Source organism: Typopeltis vanoorti, chromosome 4 (assembly GCF_054136105.1).
Source record: "Typopeltis vanoorti isolate ZY-2024b chromosome 4, IOZ_Tvanoo_1.0, whole genome shotgun sequence".
NCBI lineage: Eukaryota > Metazoa > Arthropoda > Arachnida > Uropygi > Thelyphonidae > Typopeltis > Typopeltis vanoorti.
In genome coordinates this window covers 26,663,589-26,683,308 of record NC_143552.1, presented here as the reverse complement: position 1 = coordinate 26,683,308, position 19,720 = coordinate 26,663,589, and the positions used below count along the sequence as shown (strand labels likewise).

The following is a 19,720-nucleotide window of genomic DNA, read 5'->3' as shown; positions in this document are numbered from 1 at the left end:
CTGTGACACCCCACCTTACTAATGCCGGGTTAAATATTATGTTACATTTTTGGGATACTCATAATTGCTACTTCATGCATATATAAATTTAATAAGCCAAAATTATAATTTTTAATTATACAGATACTGATAATTCATGGATTTCTTTTCTCAATTGACTTTATTTGTCAGTTAAGTATAATTATTATTATTAGGAAGGTATCGCTTTGGGATCAGAAGACTCATCACAGGAGACCCATTATTCACACAATACTTATTGTACCTCTTGTTAAACTCATTCACTGACAAAGTGCTCATAACTACCTCTGGCAATTCAGTCACCACCTTCCAAGCAAAAAAAAAAAAAAACTACTTCTAATACCCTTGCTAACTACACTCTTACACAATTTCCATGGGTGTCATGTACTGAAAAAAGTCTTCAGTGTCAATCCTATAGAACCCTTTAAATAACTTATATGCTTTTATCATGTCTCCTCTTCTTTGAAAAAATCAATCAGCTTGTTTTTGAGGCTCACATATCTTTAATCTATTCTCATAGGGGACATTCCACAGATCTACCACAATCTTTGTCACTTGCTCTGGATCCTCTTAACCACTTCTTCCCTAAGAAGAGCAGATTTGCATGCAGTAGTCCACATGTGGCCTTATAAAGGAGAACAATAACTTCTCTATCACTGCTTGTTAATGTATTAATCTGATGTGAGGTTTTGGCTAACTTTGCAGTATGTCCTCTAAACTTCAACCCCCTATTGACATTCATCCCCAATTCCCTGGCTTCATCAATTTCCTGCAGTTCAGTTCTATCAATACAGTACACAGCTTGCAACTCTTCTTCCCAAAGTGCATAACCTTATACTTGGTTACATTAAACTAAGCCTTTACCCTTGCCCATATTGCCAGTCTATTTAAGTAATCTGCAGGATTTCCACACCAGCTTCATATAGTATTGTTCTTCAAAGTTTTGCATAATCAGCAAACAACTGAATATTTCCAGTCAAATCACTTCCTATATCACTGATGTACAGATAAAACAACAGAAGTACTAAGCCCTTAGTACACCACTAGTCACCTGCCTTCTCCTCAACTCCTCTATAAACCACTCTTTGATATCTGTCTATCAACCCTCTAAATCAAAATCACCAGATTCATCTCTATCCCCATTTGATCCAATTTATGCACCAGAGTTCTATGTGGAATATTCTCAAATGCCTTTGCAAAATCAAGCAGTATCACTGAGTAGCCATTTCCCTTATTCAATTCCATTGTCACTTTATTATAAAACATAATCAAAGGCTAAGGTAAGACCTATCTACCTTTCTTCTGCACACTCTATGTAATCATAGTTGAAATCTACCAGTGATCTGAACTCATGCTAATTTTCCAATGCATCCCATCTACATTCCACTTTATACCACTTGTATTATAGCAGCAACCAATTATATATTTGGTCCTGTTGGACTATTTCTCTCTCTGCATCCCTGTCCTCCTTATGTACATCTGTCTTTTTAGCTTCAATTCTTCTGTTATAAAGGGCATCCCCCCCCACCCCCATCCTGTTCCTTCTGTCCTCGCTGAAGATACCACATCTTTTGCATTCTGTTCCTATGACTAAATCATTCTCCATTAACCAAGTCACACTAATGCTTATAACTTTTGGTCCATTTGAGCTAACTCATGCCCAAAATGCCTCATCTTTATTCCAAATACTTCTGGCATTAGTATACATATACTGCAATACCTCCTTCATCCCACAATCTCCATTACACCTCGTGCTGCTTAGCCTACTACCTGGGGAGATACATTCAGCATCATGTGATCACTCTTCCGATTACTAATCTCTAGGATGCATAGCTGGCCTAATGGTAAATGCTATGCACCTCTTTTCTTTTTTTAAATTTGAATTTCACTTTTAGTTTCACACAAGTGGGAATCATTCCATTATTCTAGCATCACATATGGAGGGTTAATGATAAAAAGGCTTACCAAACTTGATCATGAATTTATCTTAATGGCAGCTTGTTAATATGCTTAATTCATTGTCAAGTACAAGATCATCACTCTGCTTTACTGGAATTCTAAAGTGGCTTAAAAAGTTCCATATTTGATCCCCAGAACAGTTTCCAGATATTGTGCTTCTGTAAATAAGCTAATCCTTCATACTAAAGTTTACTTAAGGACAGTGTTGGAGAGATTTCTTTAAATTAACATATAAAACACAAGGAATAAGTAATACTATTTGTTTAAGACTATATATTTCAGCCTGAATATTACAGGCCATCCTCAGTGGCAACAATAGTTAATTACAAAGTAGAATGCGAACAATGGATTGGTTTGAAAAAGTAAAAGCTGTGTGGTTATACATAAAACAATGTAATGGAATAAATGAGGAAATATTGCAATATTAATTATTCATTAGCTATTAAAAAATATTGATGTGTGATTAAAATAAGACTCACGTATCTTAGATAGAGAGAGGCAGTCATTCTGATTTAAGTTCGGATGAAGTAAGGCCTCAGTGCTTTCTTTAAACACACATTCACATTTATACTGATATTGATGAAGTAAGCATGCCTCAAACCATACAATGCTGTGGTCTGTATCTCTGATGCACTGTGCCAAGCCAGATTTTTCAGATTTGCTGTTGTTAATAAAAGATTGACGTTCTTGTATTCTCTTTTCTGTAGAGCATCCAGTTTGTCCAAAGTAAGAATGATGACAGTCACAAGGAACTTGGCAGACACTAGGGAGAGCTAGAGGAGACCATTTATCTTTTGAAGATGGAAACCATTCTGATAATTTGTTGATAGGAAGAAAAGTAGCCACAAAATTGTATTCTGGAAATAGGTTCTGAGATGCCAGAAATGTATGGGATTGGAACTCGATGTATAATTTTCTTGTTATTTGAACTAGGATTATAGGAATTAAAAAGCTGTTGAATGGTCCTTTCTGAGAAGCCATTGAATTTTATATATCATTTCATGTTTAGGAGTTCCTGCTGTAATGGATGAGATATAGAACAAATAGTATGGGCATGTCGCAATAAAGTTTTTAAAATTCCAGTCTTCTGTGATGGATGGTGAGCTAATTGTTGTTGAATGTAGCATCCAGTGAAAATAAGTTTTCAATCAACGGAAATAATTCACCTGATGGTGAGCGGAGGAATCATCTCCTTCCTCTAATCTTCTGGCCCTTTTTATAATCATTTATGGTTATAGGCCTCCCCCATTTGTCTGTAACTTTCTCTTTGAATGCTTCCCAATGCTGACATTCTTCAGCCATTGCCATTAGGTCATCCTTCTGTCTTCTCTTTGGTTGTCCAGGCATTTGTCTTCCTTCATACTGATGAAACCTGGTGATTGTCTTTGTCCATCTATCGTTGCTCATCTGAGCAATATGTCCTGCCCCTCTCCATTTTAATTTTAAAATTTCTTCCCCTATATCCAACACTTTTGTTTCTTTTCTTATATCGTCATTACTTATTTTGTCTTTCATCCTGATGAAGTTGAAAGATGTTTAATTTGGCTCACTCTCCATTCTGCACTCAGTTTTCCTCATTTTGTCCAGTATTTGTTTGGTAATTGGCCATCTCTGATCCATATATCATAATTGGGATGATGCACTAGTTGAAAACTTTAGCTCTATTTTCTGGTTTTATTTTACTGTACAGGAATTTTTTCAGTTTGCCAAAGCTGAAAAAGAAAGAAAGAAATAAAATAAAAGAAATAAATAAAAAAGAAGTCAGCCTAGCTGACTTCTTTTTTATTTCTTCATAAATGCTTGTTTTTCCTAAGGTAAAGGTTCCACCAAGGTATACATATTCTTGTACTTGCTCTATTTTGTTATTGTCTGTTGTTATTTGATCTTCTGTTATTTGGTTTCCTTTGATATTTGTCAGTATTTTAGTCTTTTCATAGTTTATGTATAATCTTGATTTATTTCATATTGTGTTTAATTCATTCATCATTTCTTTTAGTTCCCATTTGTTTGCTATTACTACAATATCATCAGCATATCGTAAATGATTTAGTTTATATTCATCTCTTTGTCACTGCAATCTAATTCACTCAGGGCATATTCTAATACTGCACTGAATAATTTGAGTGAAACAGCATCTCTCTGGGTACTCCTTTATTTATTTGGAATGGGTTGCTGTGTTCATTTATAAGGATGCTGGCAGTTACTGTTTTTTAATTATTTTGTTTATTAGCTATATATAATTTTCCATGTTTCTGCATTGCTATTAGGACTGCTTTTTTTCAACTAAATCGAAAGCTTTTTTTATAATCTATAAAACAAAGTACAATGGTAAGTTGCATTCCCTGCATTTTTCTCTTGGCTGATTCAATGTCTGCAGATGGTCTAGTGCTAAACTCCTCTCTGAATTCAGCTTGTTAATCAGGCTGAGCTTCATCCAATAATCTTGTGATTCTGATTGTTATTATTTTTATAAATAGTTTATACACTTGTAACAGCAAGCTTATAGGTCTGTAATTTTCTATATTTTTTTCATTAACTCTTTTTGAACAATAGTATCATGGTAGCATTGTTCCAGATGTTTGGTATATCTTTCTGTTTTAGGCATTTGGTAAATAGTTGTTTTTATTTTAACTTCTTCTGTTAATATTTCTCTTCTTGCTTTCAACATTTCTATTGTAGTTCCATCTTCTGCTGGCATTTCATTATTTTTCATATCTTTCATTGCTTGTTCAATTTCAAAATTTTGTATTTCTGGCTTCCATGTAATAGTGTTTTTAACAGTGCTGGTGGGTCATACAATTCTGAAAAATATCGTGTAACCCTTTTAACTATGCTTTTTAAAATTTTTTTTTTTATCTCTGATATCTTGTCCATTTTCATCTAATATTAGAATTAATTTTTTGCATAGCGTGAGCCTGTTTCACATTATTTGTATATTTTTGTTGTTATCCATTGTTTCTTGTATCTATCTTCACTTTTTCTTTTTATGTACTTTAATATTTTTTCTGATTGTTTTATTTATTCTTTAAGCTTTATTATGTTTTTTCATCATCTTCAAATTCCTGCCATGTACCCTCAAGGGGTGTACAGGATATGACAGTACTACACGAAGAAATTACATCATTACTAACTTCCTGTCAATAATTTTCCTCTAAATCAATCTGTTATCTGTCAAGACTCCAACATTATGATCTTATATTCTGTCTTATAAAGTACTTTTTAATGTATCAATCCGTCCGCGCGGTTAGCCTAGTGGCTTTGCGCTTTGCAACCATATGCCTGGAGAAGGAGTGTCCTAGGTTCGATTCCCGTCGGAGACGTGAGGAGCTGAAGGATCTTCCTCAGCCATAGCCAAGTTAGCCGGTCTTGGGCACAGGCAGTAGGGTTTTTTCTGCCAGTTTATCTGGTGTTTTTCATCCCACAAGTAGGCAAACCGGCCCTGTGAACACACAGGGATACAGCCAAGAATACCTTGAGGCATAGGAGTGACCATTCTATCCTCGTATTTCGGTTACGAAATCCAAGCATGCTTGGAAGGTTGTGGGCCTTAAAGGCCTGTTAAAGCCATTGGGATAGAATGTATCAATCCACCTATATCTTGGTCTTCCTCTGGGTCCTTTTCCTGCCAACCTGGCAAAGAACACTTGTTTTGCTAATCTTTCCTTTCCCATTCTGTTTAAATGACTATACCACCTGAGATTAGCTCTGCTAACACATTTCAGGATGCTAAAAATGTCAAGTTCTTTCCTAATATCCTCATTTTGAATATGATATTACCAATGATGCCATCTATTCACACCCCTAATCTTTCTCAGGACTCTCATATCTGTTGTCTCTAGTCTTTGGTTAAGTATTATATTTCTAACCCAGTTCTCAGATCAATAAGTTACAATTTGTTTGACCACTGTCTTATATACAGCTAATTTAGTGTTTTGACTAATTTCTCTCTTATTCCATATAAATTTATTCAGTTGACTTCTTACCATGCAAGTTTTTTTTGATTCTGTTGTGTATTTGGATAGTGAATTTACTGTCTTCACTAAAAATTGTGCCTAAGCAGCTGAAATGTTTTACTTGTTCTATAGGTTCCCCATTCACAATGCAGTTGATATTTTCAATGCTTCTGCTAATTTCCTTTGTCTTGTTATTGCTGACCTTCATACCATATCTATTACAACAGTTATTCAATTTAGTCAGGGAATCTTGCAATCTTGTAGCGGATTTATTTAGAAGTATAACATCGTCCGCATTGAGCAAAGAGCTGACATTAACATCTCCAATTTTGATATCAGGTTTAATACCACTTTCCTTCATAATGTGATCCATATAGATAATAAATAAAAGAGGGAGGATAATGTACATCCTTGTCTGACACCAGATTTAACATTAACCATCTTCCTGTACTTCAATTCTAACTGCTGACTTACAACTGAAATAAAGACTAAGTATTGCTTGATGTAATGCCCTCCCTCTCTTGACACCATATAACTGTAGCGTATTGAACAGCTTCTCTCTTGGCACCTTGTCATATGCCTTTTCCAAATCGACAAAACTTAAATACAGATCTCTGTTCAGCCTGAATCCAATTCATTCTTCACCAAGCTTTTCTTCCACAATCCTTCTCAACTATTTCTCAAGTATACTGGCATAAATCTTACCAGGAACATTCAGTAGAGAAATACCTATGTAATTCTCACATTCAGTTTTATTTCCCTTTTTGTATATGGATACTATGAGAGCTCTACTCCAATCATCCAGAATTTGTTCCTCTGTCCAGGCCTTCTGAACTATGCAGTGCAGCCACTGTAAGACTTTCATACCTCCATACTTGAGTATTGCTGGTCGACTCCTGCTGCCTTTCCACATTGGAGGCCCTTGATGGGCTTTTTCTACTTCAGGTATGGATATGTATTCCTGACTGCATGCCTGTTAAGTGTTTTTTACCACTGTGCTATCACTACTTGTTTCATTTAGCAAATTTTCTGAGTAATTACTTCATACCTGAAGGATATCTTTTTCTCCAGTTTTCATGTCACCTTTATCATCTCTAATTCCTTTTACAACACTCTTTCCTCCATTTCTGAGTTTCTTCAACAACCTCCAGAATATATTGCCACCTTCTTGATATTTATTTTCTATGTTCTTACCAAAGTCTTCCCATGACTTTTGTTTAGCTTTCTTACATTTGTCTCTGTATTCTCTAAGAGTACAAGCTGAATGATTTGCCAGGAACTTTTGATATGCTTTCTTCTTTTCCTTCACTGCCTCTTTAACCTCCAGCGTCCACCATGGAGTTCTGATTTTTCTATCCTTTCAGACAACTTCACCACATGCCTCTCTGGCTGAATCAATCAGTGTTTTTTCTCCTTCTCCAATTAGTTGTCTTCTTTTCTCTAATAGATTTGTTAGAGTTTTTTATTTGAAACTTTTTTTTTTTTATCTTTTGCAATCTTGCATATACTTTCTATGATGATTAGATTTAGATTTTCCTGTATATTATCCATTTGTAGATTTCTGTTTTCATTCATGTTATTCCCTAGATTGTATAATATTTTTGCAATTTCTTCTTGGTATAATTTTTTGTTGGCTACAAAATGTCATTATTTATCTTTACATATTTTGTTTTATTCTGTTTCATCCTGCAATTTTTTCTTCTATTGTTATTTTCCCTCTAACTACTCTGTGAGCACTTTCTATACCTATTTGATTATTGACTGAAACATCTTTAAATATTCTTACATGAGATGATAAAACATAATCTATTTCACGTTTTGTTTGTCCATTTGGACTAATCCATGCATATTTTTGATTTGGTCTTTTCTTGTTAATATATTCACAGCATTCAACCGGTTCGTGGTCATAAAGGTTAACATCATATTTCCTTTTTATTTCATTCTCCTATGCTTCCCTAAATACTTTTCAAGCTCGTTTCCACCCCCAGTTGTGCATTCAAGTCTTCCAACACTATTATGTAGAGGTTATACTATAAATTAAAAATGCCAAGAAATTCCTATCCAACCTAGATTGCTCTGCCTCAGAATATGTCTGAGTGACCAAGTAAGTAAATTCTACAGTCAACTGTCTCCATTCTAATGGGTAGCGGATGCTGTTGGGAAGCTTCTCTTCTGGAGTACCATCACACCTATTTGGGAACCCTCTTAGTCTAGTTCCTCAGTATTGACATGTCTGGCTTGGGAGGCCTGCTGCTAGAATACACTACTGCTGGCATAGTTCAATATATTTATCAGAATTCAAACATGTCTGAGTGACCAAGTAAGTAAACTCTATAGTCAGCTGTCTTTATTCTAATGGATAGCAGATGCCGTTGGAAAGCTTATCCTCTGGAGTACCATCACACCTATTTATGAACCCTCTTAGTCTGGTTTCTCAGTATCAACTTGTCTGGTTTGGGAGGTCCTGCTGGTAGAATACACTACTGCTGGCATAGCTCAATACATTCTCAAAACAAGCAAGCCCTTTCACCACATCAAGGTAAGAATTCCAGTGAAGGAGTGGAGGAGTAGAATATTTAAAAAGGACAATTAGGTTGCCTTTTCCATTTCCATAGTAAATTGAATTCATAGATGTAGATTGTTTATATTAGATAAAAAAAGTAGGTAATGTGTCTTCATTTTAGGTCCAGATAGCAAAAATGTCATCCATATGATGAACCCAAAATGAAGGCAGAGGATGTATAGACAAGAAAAGAATGCCTTCTAAATGTTCTACATAAAAGTTAGCAAGTGTTGTGAAGAGTGGACTTCCCATTGTGGTTCCTTCAACTTGACTGTAAAACTTATTTTGACAAATACAATATCTGGAGTGATAACAAAATCAAATAATTTTTTTATATCGTGTGGAAATGCTTCTGAAAATAAATGTAACATATATTTGTGAAGAGAGATTTTATATCAAAGCTAATCGTTATATCAATGGATTCTAAGAAAACATTTTTCACTTCATCTATAAAATTCATCCAATCTGAGCTTTCGATAGGAGTGCTCAAAATTTGACTATTTGGTAAGTAGGTGAATCTATGCAGTCGATGATTTGATGAAAAGGAATGTCTTTCTTATGTATCTCAAGTAAACCATAAAATCTAGGGGGTTCTAGCAAAATAAGTATTCTGTTGTTCTCCATCAAGTATTACAACTTCATCTAATAAAGGGTTCCATTTTCTGAATTGTCTGTTAGTGAGATTGTAATAATTCTTGGCACCTTGATCAATCCTGTAATAAAAGGGTGATTTTTCTTTTATATTTGGCAGAATCAAAATGACGTTTATTAGCATCCTCACTAGATACAGTGAATAAGTTCCATTCAGTGCTGCAAAGGAAATCTAGTACGGTATCCTTTTAGGAACTATGAAGAATAAAACCACTAAAACATACCATGAAAAGGTTCAGAGAAACTTGTGCTGTTGCCCTTGACATTTTCAAAACTTTCAACCATGTGTGGCATTGAGGCCTACTAAACAAATTATCATTCTTTGGTCTCTCTGCCACCCACTGTAATTGAGTAGCAAGCTTTCTCTCTGTAAGTCATCTATCATGACTCACATTCTCTGATATTCGCCGCCACTACTGGAGTGCCGCAAGGCTCTGTCCTATCACCTACTCTCTTTCTCCTGTACATAAATGACCTATTCACAATAACCACTAATCCTATCCATAGATTTGAAGATGATAGTACTCTACCTCATCATACCCATTTGACAAACCATGTAGTATTCTGACATCCCAGGCTACAAGATCATCTACAACCAGTGCCTTAAACAATGATATCCATACAATCTTTCAATGGGGTGAGGACAACCTTGTCATGTTTAATGCCACCAAAACACAGTCCTGCCTTTTCTCTTGCAAAAGCAATCTTAGCTCACCTACCTTTACCCTCAGCTATACATAAATCATCAGACCAGATCTCTTTCTGCTCGAACTAACATTTACCGCCAGTCTCTCCTGTCATAAACAAATCATCAAACAGTAGCCTCCTCAGCATCCAAAAAAAGCAGGCATTCTCTTTCATTCAAGAGGTCATTTTACACCAAACCAACTCCTAACCATATATAAATCCCAAATCTGCACATGCTTAGAATACGGCTCACATGTTTGGGGTAGGGCATCAAACTTCCCTTAAAATCCTTGATGCCATCAAGGGGTAAGCAATTAAGTTCATTGAGGATTGCCCTCTTACAGATTCACTTCAGCCTCTATCTCACAGATGCAGCATTTCGGCATTGTCTGTTCTACAGGTACTTCCATTGTCACTGCTCTAGTGAATTGGCAACTATCATTCCTCCATTTTCTGTTAATATAAGAGTAGCAGCTGTCCAGCACCCCTTTACTGTGCAACTGAAAACATACCAAACCATGCTTATAGATCTCTCACAACCTCTTGTGTATGGGATCAATATATATAGAGTGAGTCTGATAGGAAGTTAGAATTATGTAAATTTTTCATGTAGTATTATCATATCCTGTACACCCCTTGAGGGTACATGGCAGGAATTTGATGATGATGATGAAGAAAAATAATCAGAATTGATGGCAAAGGAAAAGAGATCTAAAATGTCAGAAGGAAAAAAAAAAAACATTTTCTAAGAGTGTTAAGGTATCAATTAAGGGAATATTGGTAAGCAGTCAGGAAACGTCAAAGCTTACCAATATGTCTGTGTAGTGCCTGGAGCTTATAAAGTACCCTGTTCCTGTAAGCTGGTGTACTTTGGACAGAGACAGGTAGATCAGCAACCATCCACTTAGAAGAACACAAGTCATGCATCTGCAACCACGACTATGGTCAGTCAGGCCTGGCAGACCATGTCTTGGATACAACCCACAGGATCTCTTGGGAAAAAAACCACTATGCTCCCCCGAAGTAAATTCCAAAAAGAAAGACTATTTTAGAATCTGCAGCAGTTCTCAGAAATCAACCAAATCTAAATAAATATGGTTGCATTAAACTTCCAAAGATTTGGGAAACATTAATCATCAAAGTTCCCACCATACATTCTATGTCACCTACAATCACCCATAGAGAGCACACTACCTATATAGGACTTTGAAGTCACCCACGTGGTTAGCCTTAGTATTATGTGGTATTTGTGTATATGTTACATTATATATTATATTACATTACATTACATATGCTACATTTTTCGTAATCCCTGAAGATGTCTCAGTGACTGAGACGAAATATAGGAAGTATTAATCAATTTTAATCCTTTCCGAATGCTGTATACAACCCATTAAGCCTCCAACATGATGTTCTCACAGCACTGAAGCCTCAACGCAGTGTCCAGTATGAGTAGGTTTATGAAAGATCTGAGAAATAACACCATTATCAGATTTCTTTGTAATCAGAACATTCAGAAAGGGAAGTTTACTTTGTTTCTTCAACTTTAATGTGAAATTTATATTCAGGTTGAATGAATTAAGATAAGGGAGAAACTGCTGCAAGGCAAAAAAGTCTATAATTACAAACTATGAATATATCATCTACATACTTCCTACAAATGATTAGTATAGTCTGAGTCCCAAAGTCTTCTATGAAAAGATCAGCAGAAGGGGGGGGGGAGATAAGGAATTACCCATTACCAATCTAAATTGTTGCCTATAAAAACCACTGTTCCACAGAAAGAAGTCAGACAATATTCAAACAGAATTCTCATAAATAGTGATGTTGTCCTGGAGGCAATGTTCAAATAGTCTAGACATCCAATATGAAGAGATCTTTAATTAGGTCTGGCACTTCATCAACTGTAATGTTGGTAAAATGAGAAATTAATCCAGACTAGTAAGGATGCTTGCCATGTCAACAACAGTTGTTTGGTTTCATAGCTTGTGCATGTGTATGTGTTTATTTTTTTTTCCCTCCTTAAACATGAAGATTTGTAATAATAGTCTCAGTGCTCGCTCTCTGTTGTTACTAACTAAATGCTTTAGTCCACTTTTCAGGTACACAAGTAATACTCTGTAATTCTGATTATGCTGGCCATAGCATTAACCACCTTACCAGCCATTATGGATCAAATACACATCCTCATACACTTCGTATCCATCATATATTTCAATGTAATATCAATGGTATTACAATTTTAATATGCACTTCGCATCCATAATAACCTTGGTCTTGGCCAGTAGCATGATTAAAGGGGATCAGAGGAATAATAAATAAAAAATCTTTTGCATAGATAAACTGTGATATTATTCTTTAAAATATGAACTGCAGCCATAGAAACCTCTAGTCATGCATTCAAAAATTTTCAATAAATTATTAAACTGACATTTTAAGATATCGTACGTGTTTCAAAAATAGATAATAATCCGAGATTAAAATAATGTTATAACTATTGCTAAACAAATAGAAAATAAACTTATATTTTTGCTTACAAAATTGAAGATAATGCAGTGTTCAAAGTATCATGAGTTATATAACCTAAAAGTTTTAATGTTAAATTTCTGTAGTTAATGAAAATCATGCAGCACATGCAGCAAGTGACAAAAAAAGATACAGAGAATCTTCTGGAGGCATGCTAACATCTCCATAATAAATGTAACGTAGCAAAGTATTAAAAGACTGCATTGATGGAATCATTTCACCAATGGCAATCTGAAAAAAATAAAATAAAATAAATTAAAACAAAAATAAAATCTTCTTCACAACATATTAATAAACATTGACAACAACATTTGCACATTAATAGCTTTTAATCTAGTCAGGTTATTTAAAACAGCATAAATAATTCATGGTATTTTGAAAACTCAGACATCTTATTAAACTACACTCATCAATAGTAATAAAAGTCCTGAAGGACAAGTAATATGGGAAAAAGAAACTTCTGATATGTTAAATCATTTGGCAGTTGATAAGTTTGGCAGTAGGGACAATATATATATATATATGCCCCTTTTAGTAACAGGTGATATTAGATGCTTAATGGAGCGAAACAGCACTGAGAAAGGATTAAAATATTACTTAATGCTTCCAATATTTTATTTCAATCACTGAGACAATATCACTGATAATGTCTCAGTGATTGAGATGTATCATCTCAATCACTGAGATGATGACAAAGGCAAACTTAGAAAACTAAATGAAACACATAGATGAAAGGGTAGGGATTAGACTAGAGGGGGTTGGTAACATGCCTACTCAACAGTAACCTTACTTTTTCAGTATACAAGTAAGCCCACCCACACAGGCAGATATGTATACAAACTTGCCCATCACCCTGCCCTCTCCTCTTAACAATATATCATTAAAACACTAACCAATATACACAATCATATACACCACATTTTCATATCTTATAGCTACAGTTCCCACAGTATTAAAAAAATAATCAATCCTTCCCCCAATCCTTGACCCTTCTCTTGCTATCATCCTCTGTGTCCGAGACACTTCAGAAAAAAAAAAAAGCCAGTCTTAAAGAAATACAATCTCTGCATGGATTTCATGCCTCACTGAAAGCTTGCTAACCTTATACTTTCCACTAAAGATCAGCTCCCTCCTCTCTCTCTGTGTGCCTGGAGTATACAAAGTGCCCTGTTCCTGAAGTTGGCCTACTATAGATAGAAAAGAAGATTAGCCAACATCCTTATAGAAGACCCAAAAAAAATGCATCTGTAGTCATGATTATGGTCAATCTGGCCTTGCAGACCATGCTTTAGATACAGCTCATAGAATCAGTTGAAAAAAGACCACCTTGCTCCATCACAGTAAATTTAAAAGAGAAAGACTATTTTTGGAATCTGCAGCAGCTCTCAGAAATCAGCCTAATTTAAATAAATTATGATTGCATAAAACTTCCCAAAATATGGGAAACATCAATATTCTGAGATCCCAGATTACACCCAAGGGTGCACAGAGGGCATCCCACCTAGTCAGGACTCTAGCCGTTCATCCATGTTTCACTTAGTTTTGTGTTGCCTTCTGTGTGTGTTACAAGTTTCATGTACTCCCTGATGATGTAATATTTTAATCCTTTCTCAGTGCTGTTTAACTCCATTAAGCTTCTAACATGAGTTTCTCTCTACATTTAAGCCTTAACACACAGATTATAGTGAAATGATATATGGCAGGTTTAATCAAGTCACTTTTTATAATTTTCAATGAGTCAATGATATTAGCAACAGAACCCTATGATTGAAATTAACTGTTTTTGTCAGAGATGGCTGAGTGGATAGCAACTCCATTCTCCAACCTACAGACTGAGTTTGAATCCTACAGGGGCATGGTGGTGGACGATTTTCACTGTCCAGGTCTAGAGTAAGACTGTCCATTCAACCCACAGTATGGTGGATTTTCAACCTTTCATTGGGTTGGAATGCCATATTTGTGTGTGTGTCCACACACACACAGGTAATTATACATGGGGTTGCATTTTCAAGAATTAGCACATATATATTGAAAATGCATAAAGCAGGAAGCATATAAGCATATATAGATACATGGGATAATAGAGGTAACATTCCCAAACGAGCACGATTCTGATCTTTCAAGATTAATTTAACTCTTTCATGATCATGGGACATATGTGTCCCCACAAAAAATCTTGATTGTGTACGTAAACAAAAGAATGTCAATATTTTTTTCCAGCAAGTGTGTAATATGGAACATATTTTTGATAATTTTATTACTGGAAACCCTACGTTAGCGCCACCTGTCAAAAAAACGTTCTGCGGCAAATCATATGTTCAGAGCACGGCATATTCAGACTTTTCATAAGTGTTTCTGCATAGAATATTGTTTGTTATATGTTTATGGTGTAATATTTTCATTTGATGGTAAGTAAATAATAGTATTATTATGTTTTTCAATAAAATTTTGAAATAGTATTCCATAAAAACTAGTAAAAACATAAAGGGACACCGTTGTCCCTGTGGACGTAAAGGGGCGCATTTTACAAGTAAATTACTCGTTGTTGTAATCGGTGTTTTTTTATTTATTTTACCCACTTTTGTATTTTATTTGTCTTTTTATCATTACAGACATGTCAAGAAAAGGGTGTAAGCAGTTTGAACTGAAAGATAACAAAATTTTGCAGTGTTTAGTGGCAGAAAATAGCAATGATGAAGACGCGCTAGAACTTGATGAGGAAGACAAGGTATTTATAACTCAGGATGTGGTTGCAGAGGTTTCTATGGTTGAAATTGAAGACCCGGCACAAAACACGTTGGAATTATCAGCAACAGAACCTGAAACAGAAAATAGACCAGAAGTAAGTGGCCCTACATTCATATGGAAAAAAAATTACATACGTACCAAATAGCTTTCCTGATTATATCTTCAGAGAAGTTCAGATTTGTGGAGACACAGATGAAGATTCGTTATTGATGCCCATTGAAATTTTTTATTCGACTACTAACTTCAAATATTTAGTTAAAAAAATAAGAATCGAATCTATATGGTATGCTGAGCAGAATGGACCACAATACACAGTCGATGATGATGAAATGAAAGCCTATCTTGATATGAATTTGGTGATGGGTTATCATGTTTTGCCATTATTGAGAGATTACTGGTCTATTGATCCAGATATGGGCATTCCCTACATTGCAAACGTAATGCCTAGAAATAGGTTTGAAAATATCTGCAAAAACTTACACTTTTGCAACAATGAAGACCAACCAGATAAAAATAGCACTAACTATGACAGAACATATAAAATCAGGCCTGTAATGGATCATCTGAACAGTTCTTTTCAAAAAGCGATGAATAACACCAAAACACAATCCATTGACGAGCATATGGTAAAATTCAAGGGGCACAATATTATGAAACAGTATATCAGAAATAAACCTGTAAGATGGGGTTTCAAAATGTGGTGCAGAACTGATGCTAAAATGGGCTATTTGTTTGAATTCGATCTGTACACAGGAAAAAAATCACCAGAAACTGAATATGGGTTAGGCGAATCGGTTTTTGTGGATTTATGTACTGTTATGTTTAGTAAAATGTAGTTGAAGCCAATACATAAATGTAATTTTAATTTATTTGCAACCCTTTATGTCCATTAGGACACATGTGTCCCATGAAATTCTATAAAACTTGTGAATTTTTCCTACATAATGATGATGTTTTATGTTAAACAGATACCTAAAAACTTTATATTACTTCATAAGTCTTTCTGATCCTGAAAGGGTTAATCAAAAAATGCACCTATTTTTATACACATTAAGGCACAAGATTAGTAAATAAAAATTCAGTACAGTGCCAGCCTGGTTGGCCGAGCAGTTAGCGTATCCACTCTCCAGCCAAAAGGCTGCGGGTTCAAATCCCGCTGTGGGCATGGATGTTTGTGATTGTCTGTGGAAATACTAGTGGTGGGCAGTAGATGGCGTTGGTGTAGTTGCGGTTAGTTGTAGTTGGTGAATTGAGTGGTGGAGACAGAGAGATGTAGAGTACGTGTCCTCCCTCGATGAGTCTTTGGACTCCCTGGAGGTGTCACATAATAATAATAATAACAATATAAAACAAATAACTCTTAAAGTAGTTCATTTTCAAGATTGCATTGTGCAAGTCTCTCGAAACATATTCGGTGAAAATCTATAATGTTATCCAGCCCTTCTTATTCGCTCTGCAAACAACAGGCAATCTTGCCTTTATGAATCCCTTCAGTGAACATGGGTTTTCTGACTGGTACACTGTGATATGTCTTATTTTGTAGTCCCAGGAAGCATTGCACAGAGATCTTTGGTGACTTTAAACCGAGGCACTGTCTTCTCTTCGATGTAACTGTTTAAGTATATTCCAGTTGTGTAGGTTTATAAAAGATAATGAACTGTTCAAAATGTATACAACAACATGTCAAGAAAGGGTAGACAGCCACTTGGTTATTTTTCTAGTGTGAAGTTATTTTCAAATGCAGTTTAAATCAACATATCTCTGCCACGGACCAAATTACAAACACATCATCTATATAGCATCGCAGTGCTGAGTTCTTTGTGAGACCTAGTCAGGTCAAGAGTCTGTGGCAGTGACACAGTAAATAGAGATGTGATATCAAAGATAATCATCATGAAGCTTGAATTTTTTTGTATAAGAAGTTTTATGATAACTTTAAAGTGAACAGACTTTTATATGAAGGAGAAGAAATTGAACTGTGAAGGGAGCTTTAAGTTTGCTAAGTGCTTGGCAGGCTTGTATTACTTATACTATCATCAACGTTCATCCACATTTATCTGTTATCATTTTAGTTTCCAGTGCTATCAAGATCTCAGATTTCAGTCTTCTGAAGTTACTAATTTCATCATCTTGACTAGAGCTTAGTCTTCCTATAGTCCTTTTTCCTGGCATTCCGACATCAAACACATGATGCAATAAAACTTACTTCTTCCATATTATCTCAGATGTGCTAACGAGATCAAGTTCTTTTCTGATATCTTTATTTTTAATCTGATTCTGCCACTTATTCCATCTTTTCTAATTATTGATGGAACTCTCATATCTGTGGTCTTTTCTGGTCTTAGATCAACTGTTTTATTTCTAACCTAACTCTCAGAACCATAAGTTAAAACTGGTTTGAACTCTGCCTTACACTAATAGTTTATCAGCTTAGTTAATTTCTTATTCTATATAAATTTATTCAAACTTGCTCACCAGCTTTGCACATTTTGTTATGTATTTCCAAATCTAATTTGCCATTACTTGACAAGAAATTATATTCTTAAGTTTTAAAAGAGGTAAATCGTGAGTAGACATATCGGTACACAATAAATAATGGAAAAAACTCACGTAGAAAGATTATTTATTAGTATAATTTTCACCTGTGTGTCACAGGCATCTTCAGTACATTAAGCTCAAAATTAAACACTAACTGACAATTCCAAAAAGCGCCACCTAAGTAGCTGGTGTAAGATAACTAAAAAGGTCAATTTCCATAAAAAAAAAAAAAAAAAAAAAAAAAAAAAAAAAAAAAAAAAAAGTTGGGAAAGATTATCTGATTTGTAAAGTACTATGGAATGCCTTTATAAAGAAACATGTGAAACTCTACTTCATTCTCCTAACTTAAACAGCTTACGTTTATTCCCTTTATGGGAGATAGTACTTTACAAATCAGCTAATCTTTCCTAACTTTTTATTGTATTAATTTTTTTTTATTTTTTTATTTTTTTTTTAGGAAAGTTATTGACCTTTTTAGTTATCTTACACCAGCTACTTAGGTGGCGCTTTCTGGAATTGTCAGTTAGTGTTTAATTTTGAGCTTAATGTACTAAAGATGCCTGTGACACACAGGTGAAAATTATAGTAATAAATAATCTTTCTACGTGAGTTTTTTCCGTTATTTATTGTGCACCAATTATATTCTTGTTATAACCTTTTAACCAAGCATAAGCAAACAAAGTTTGCATGTGAAGTATCTTGATGACTAGTCTACTTGTATACAGAGAGTGTTGACTTTGCATCAGTTCCCTCAGTATCTCATAATGCAAAAACATTATGGAAGAGGTTACTCAGACCAGATTTGACCTTTATTGAAGTCTCATCAGTGGGAGCTAGACCTAGCAAGATATTAAGGTAACTGATAACTGTTCTGGCATAGTGGAGTGAATGGACCCGTGTTTCCTTATTCCTTTGTCACAGCTGCAAAAGAAATTGTTGGATTAAAGGTGATTATTGAGCATTTGCCAAACATGTTTTTGCTTAAACTGAAGATATCTGTTCACTGTATTCTACTGCTAGGTGAACCACAATAGACTTGGAATATTATTGAGCCACTGTGGGTGTTTGGTAGTGAGTTTAAAACTTGCCTGCTCAATGTGTTTGTTATGCTTGTTTGCTCTAGTCTGCACTTCGCAGATTAATGGGTTATGGTGAAAAGCCACATTTGCAAACAATTTTGCAATCCTTTTGTATGGGAACGTTTTAATCTTGAAGATACCAGCTTTTTGGTGAAGCAGTACATTTTTTATTAACCAGAGTACATTGAATGCTATTCACTAGCATTTATTCTTGATTACCTGTAATTTGATAATGATTGAATCTACTGTGTGACTCCAGGTGAGGGATCTCTATGTCAGGACTGGTCTGATCAGCATCTTGTATAGAATTCTTTCTTTTAAGGTTACACAGTGTGAGCATTCATAGTTAAGAATTTATGGAGACACAAGACACATTTTAAAATAATTACTTTACTTAATATTAGGAAAGTAACATTCGACCTCTGTATTGAGGTCATCATCAGGAAAATACATATGTATAAGATCCAGGCTACGTGCTACTGCACTTTACAAAGGTAAAATGTAAAATTTAAAATTAATAATATTAATTTTAAAAAAATTATAAATAGATTAAAAAAATTAATCTAAAAAACAGATAAGTATAAAAATAAATTAAAAATTAAAATAAATAAAAAATAAACACAAAATATTTTTAAAAAAATAAATTAAAAACAGAACTATATTAAACATTTCTAAAGTCCTCTCATGTTGAGATTTTCTTCTGGGCTTGTTCCAGTTGCTATAAGGGTTGCAGATAGGTCCTCCACATTCTTGGAAAGATTAATCTGTCATTCAGGTTTGGATAGTGTTTTAGCATTTCACAGGCTTTGAATTTTCTCTCAAACCAGGTTTTGGTGTGGTGCAGGACTTGGTGCCTTTCCAGTAAATTCTATGGTATGTTTGGAGTGCATGGTCTGATAGGCCTGTTTTACCATAATGGAGGTATTTAATGTGCCGATTGTGTCCGTCTTTTCTGATTAGGATCGTGTATCCTGTTTCCCCTATGCAGGGTGGTTACA

At 34.8% G+C, this 19,720-nt stretch overlaps 1 protein-coding gene across 3 annotated transcripts in view; it reads right to left on the bottom strand.

The window, feature by feature from the left end:
- Lztr1 (Leucine zipper like transcription regulator 1) overlaps nucleotides 1–19,720 on the bottom strand; it is a 510,326-nt gene that overhangs the window by 68,035 nt on the left and 422,571 nt on the right. For all 3 annotated transcript variants that reach the window (XR_016548176.1, XM_090391043.1, XM_090391044.1), the window contains one exon: nucleotides 12,491–12,588. Coding sequence is in view for 2 of the 3 variants with exons in the window: in XM_090391043.1 (XP_090247169.1) it covers nucleotides 12,491–12,588 (98 nt within the window). In the remaining variant the exon portion in view is untranslated. The remainder of the gene's footprint in view (nucleotides 1–12,490; nucleotides 12,589–19,720) is intronic.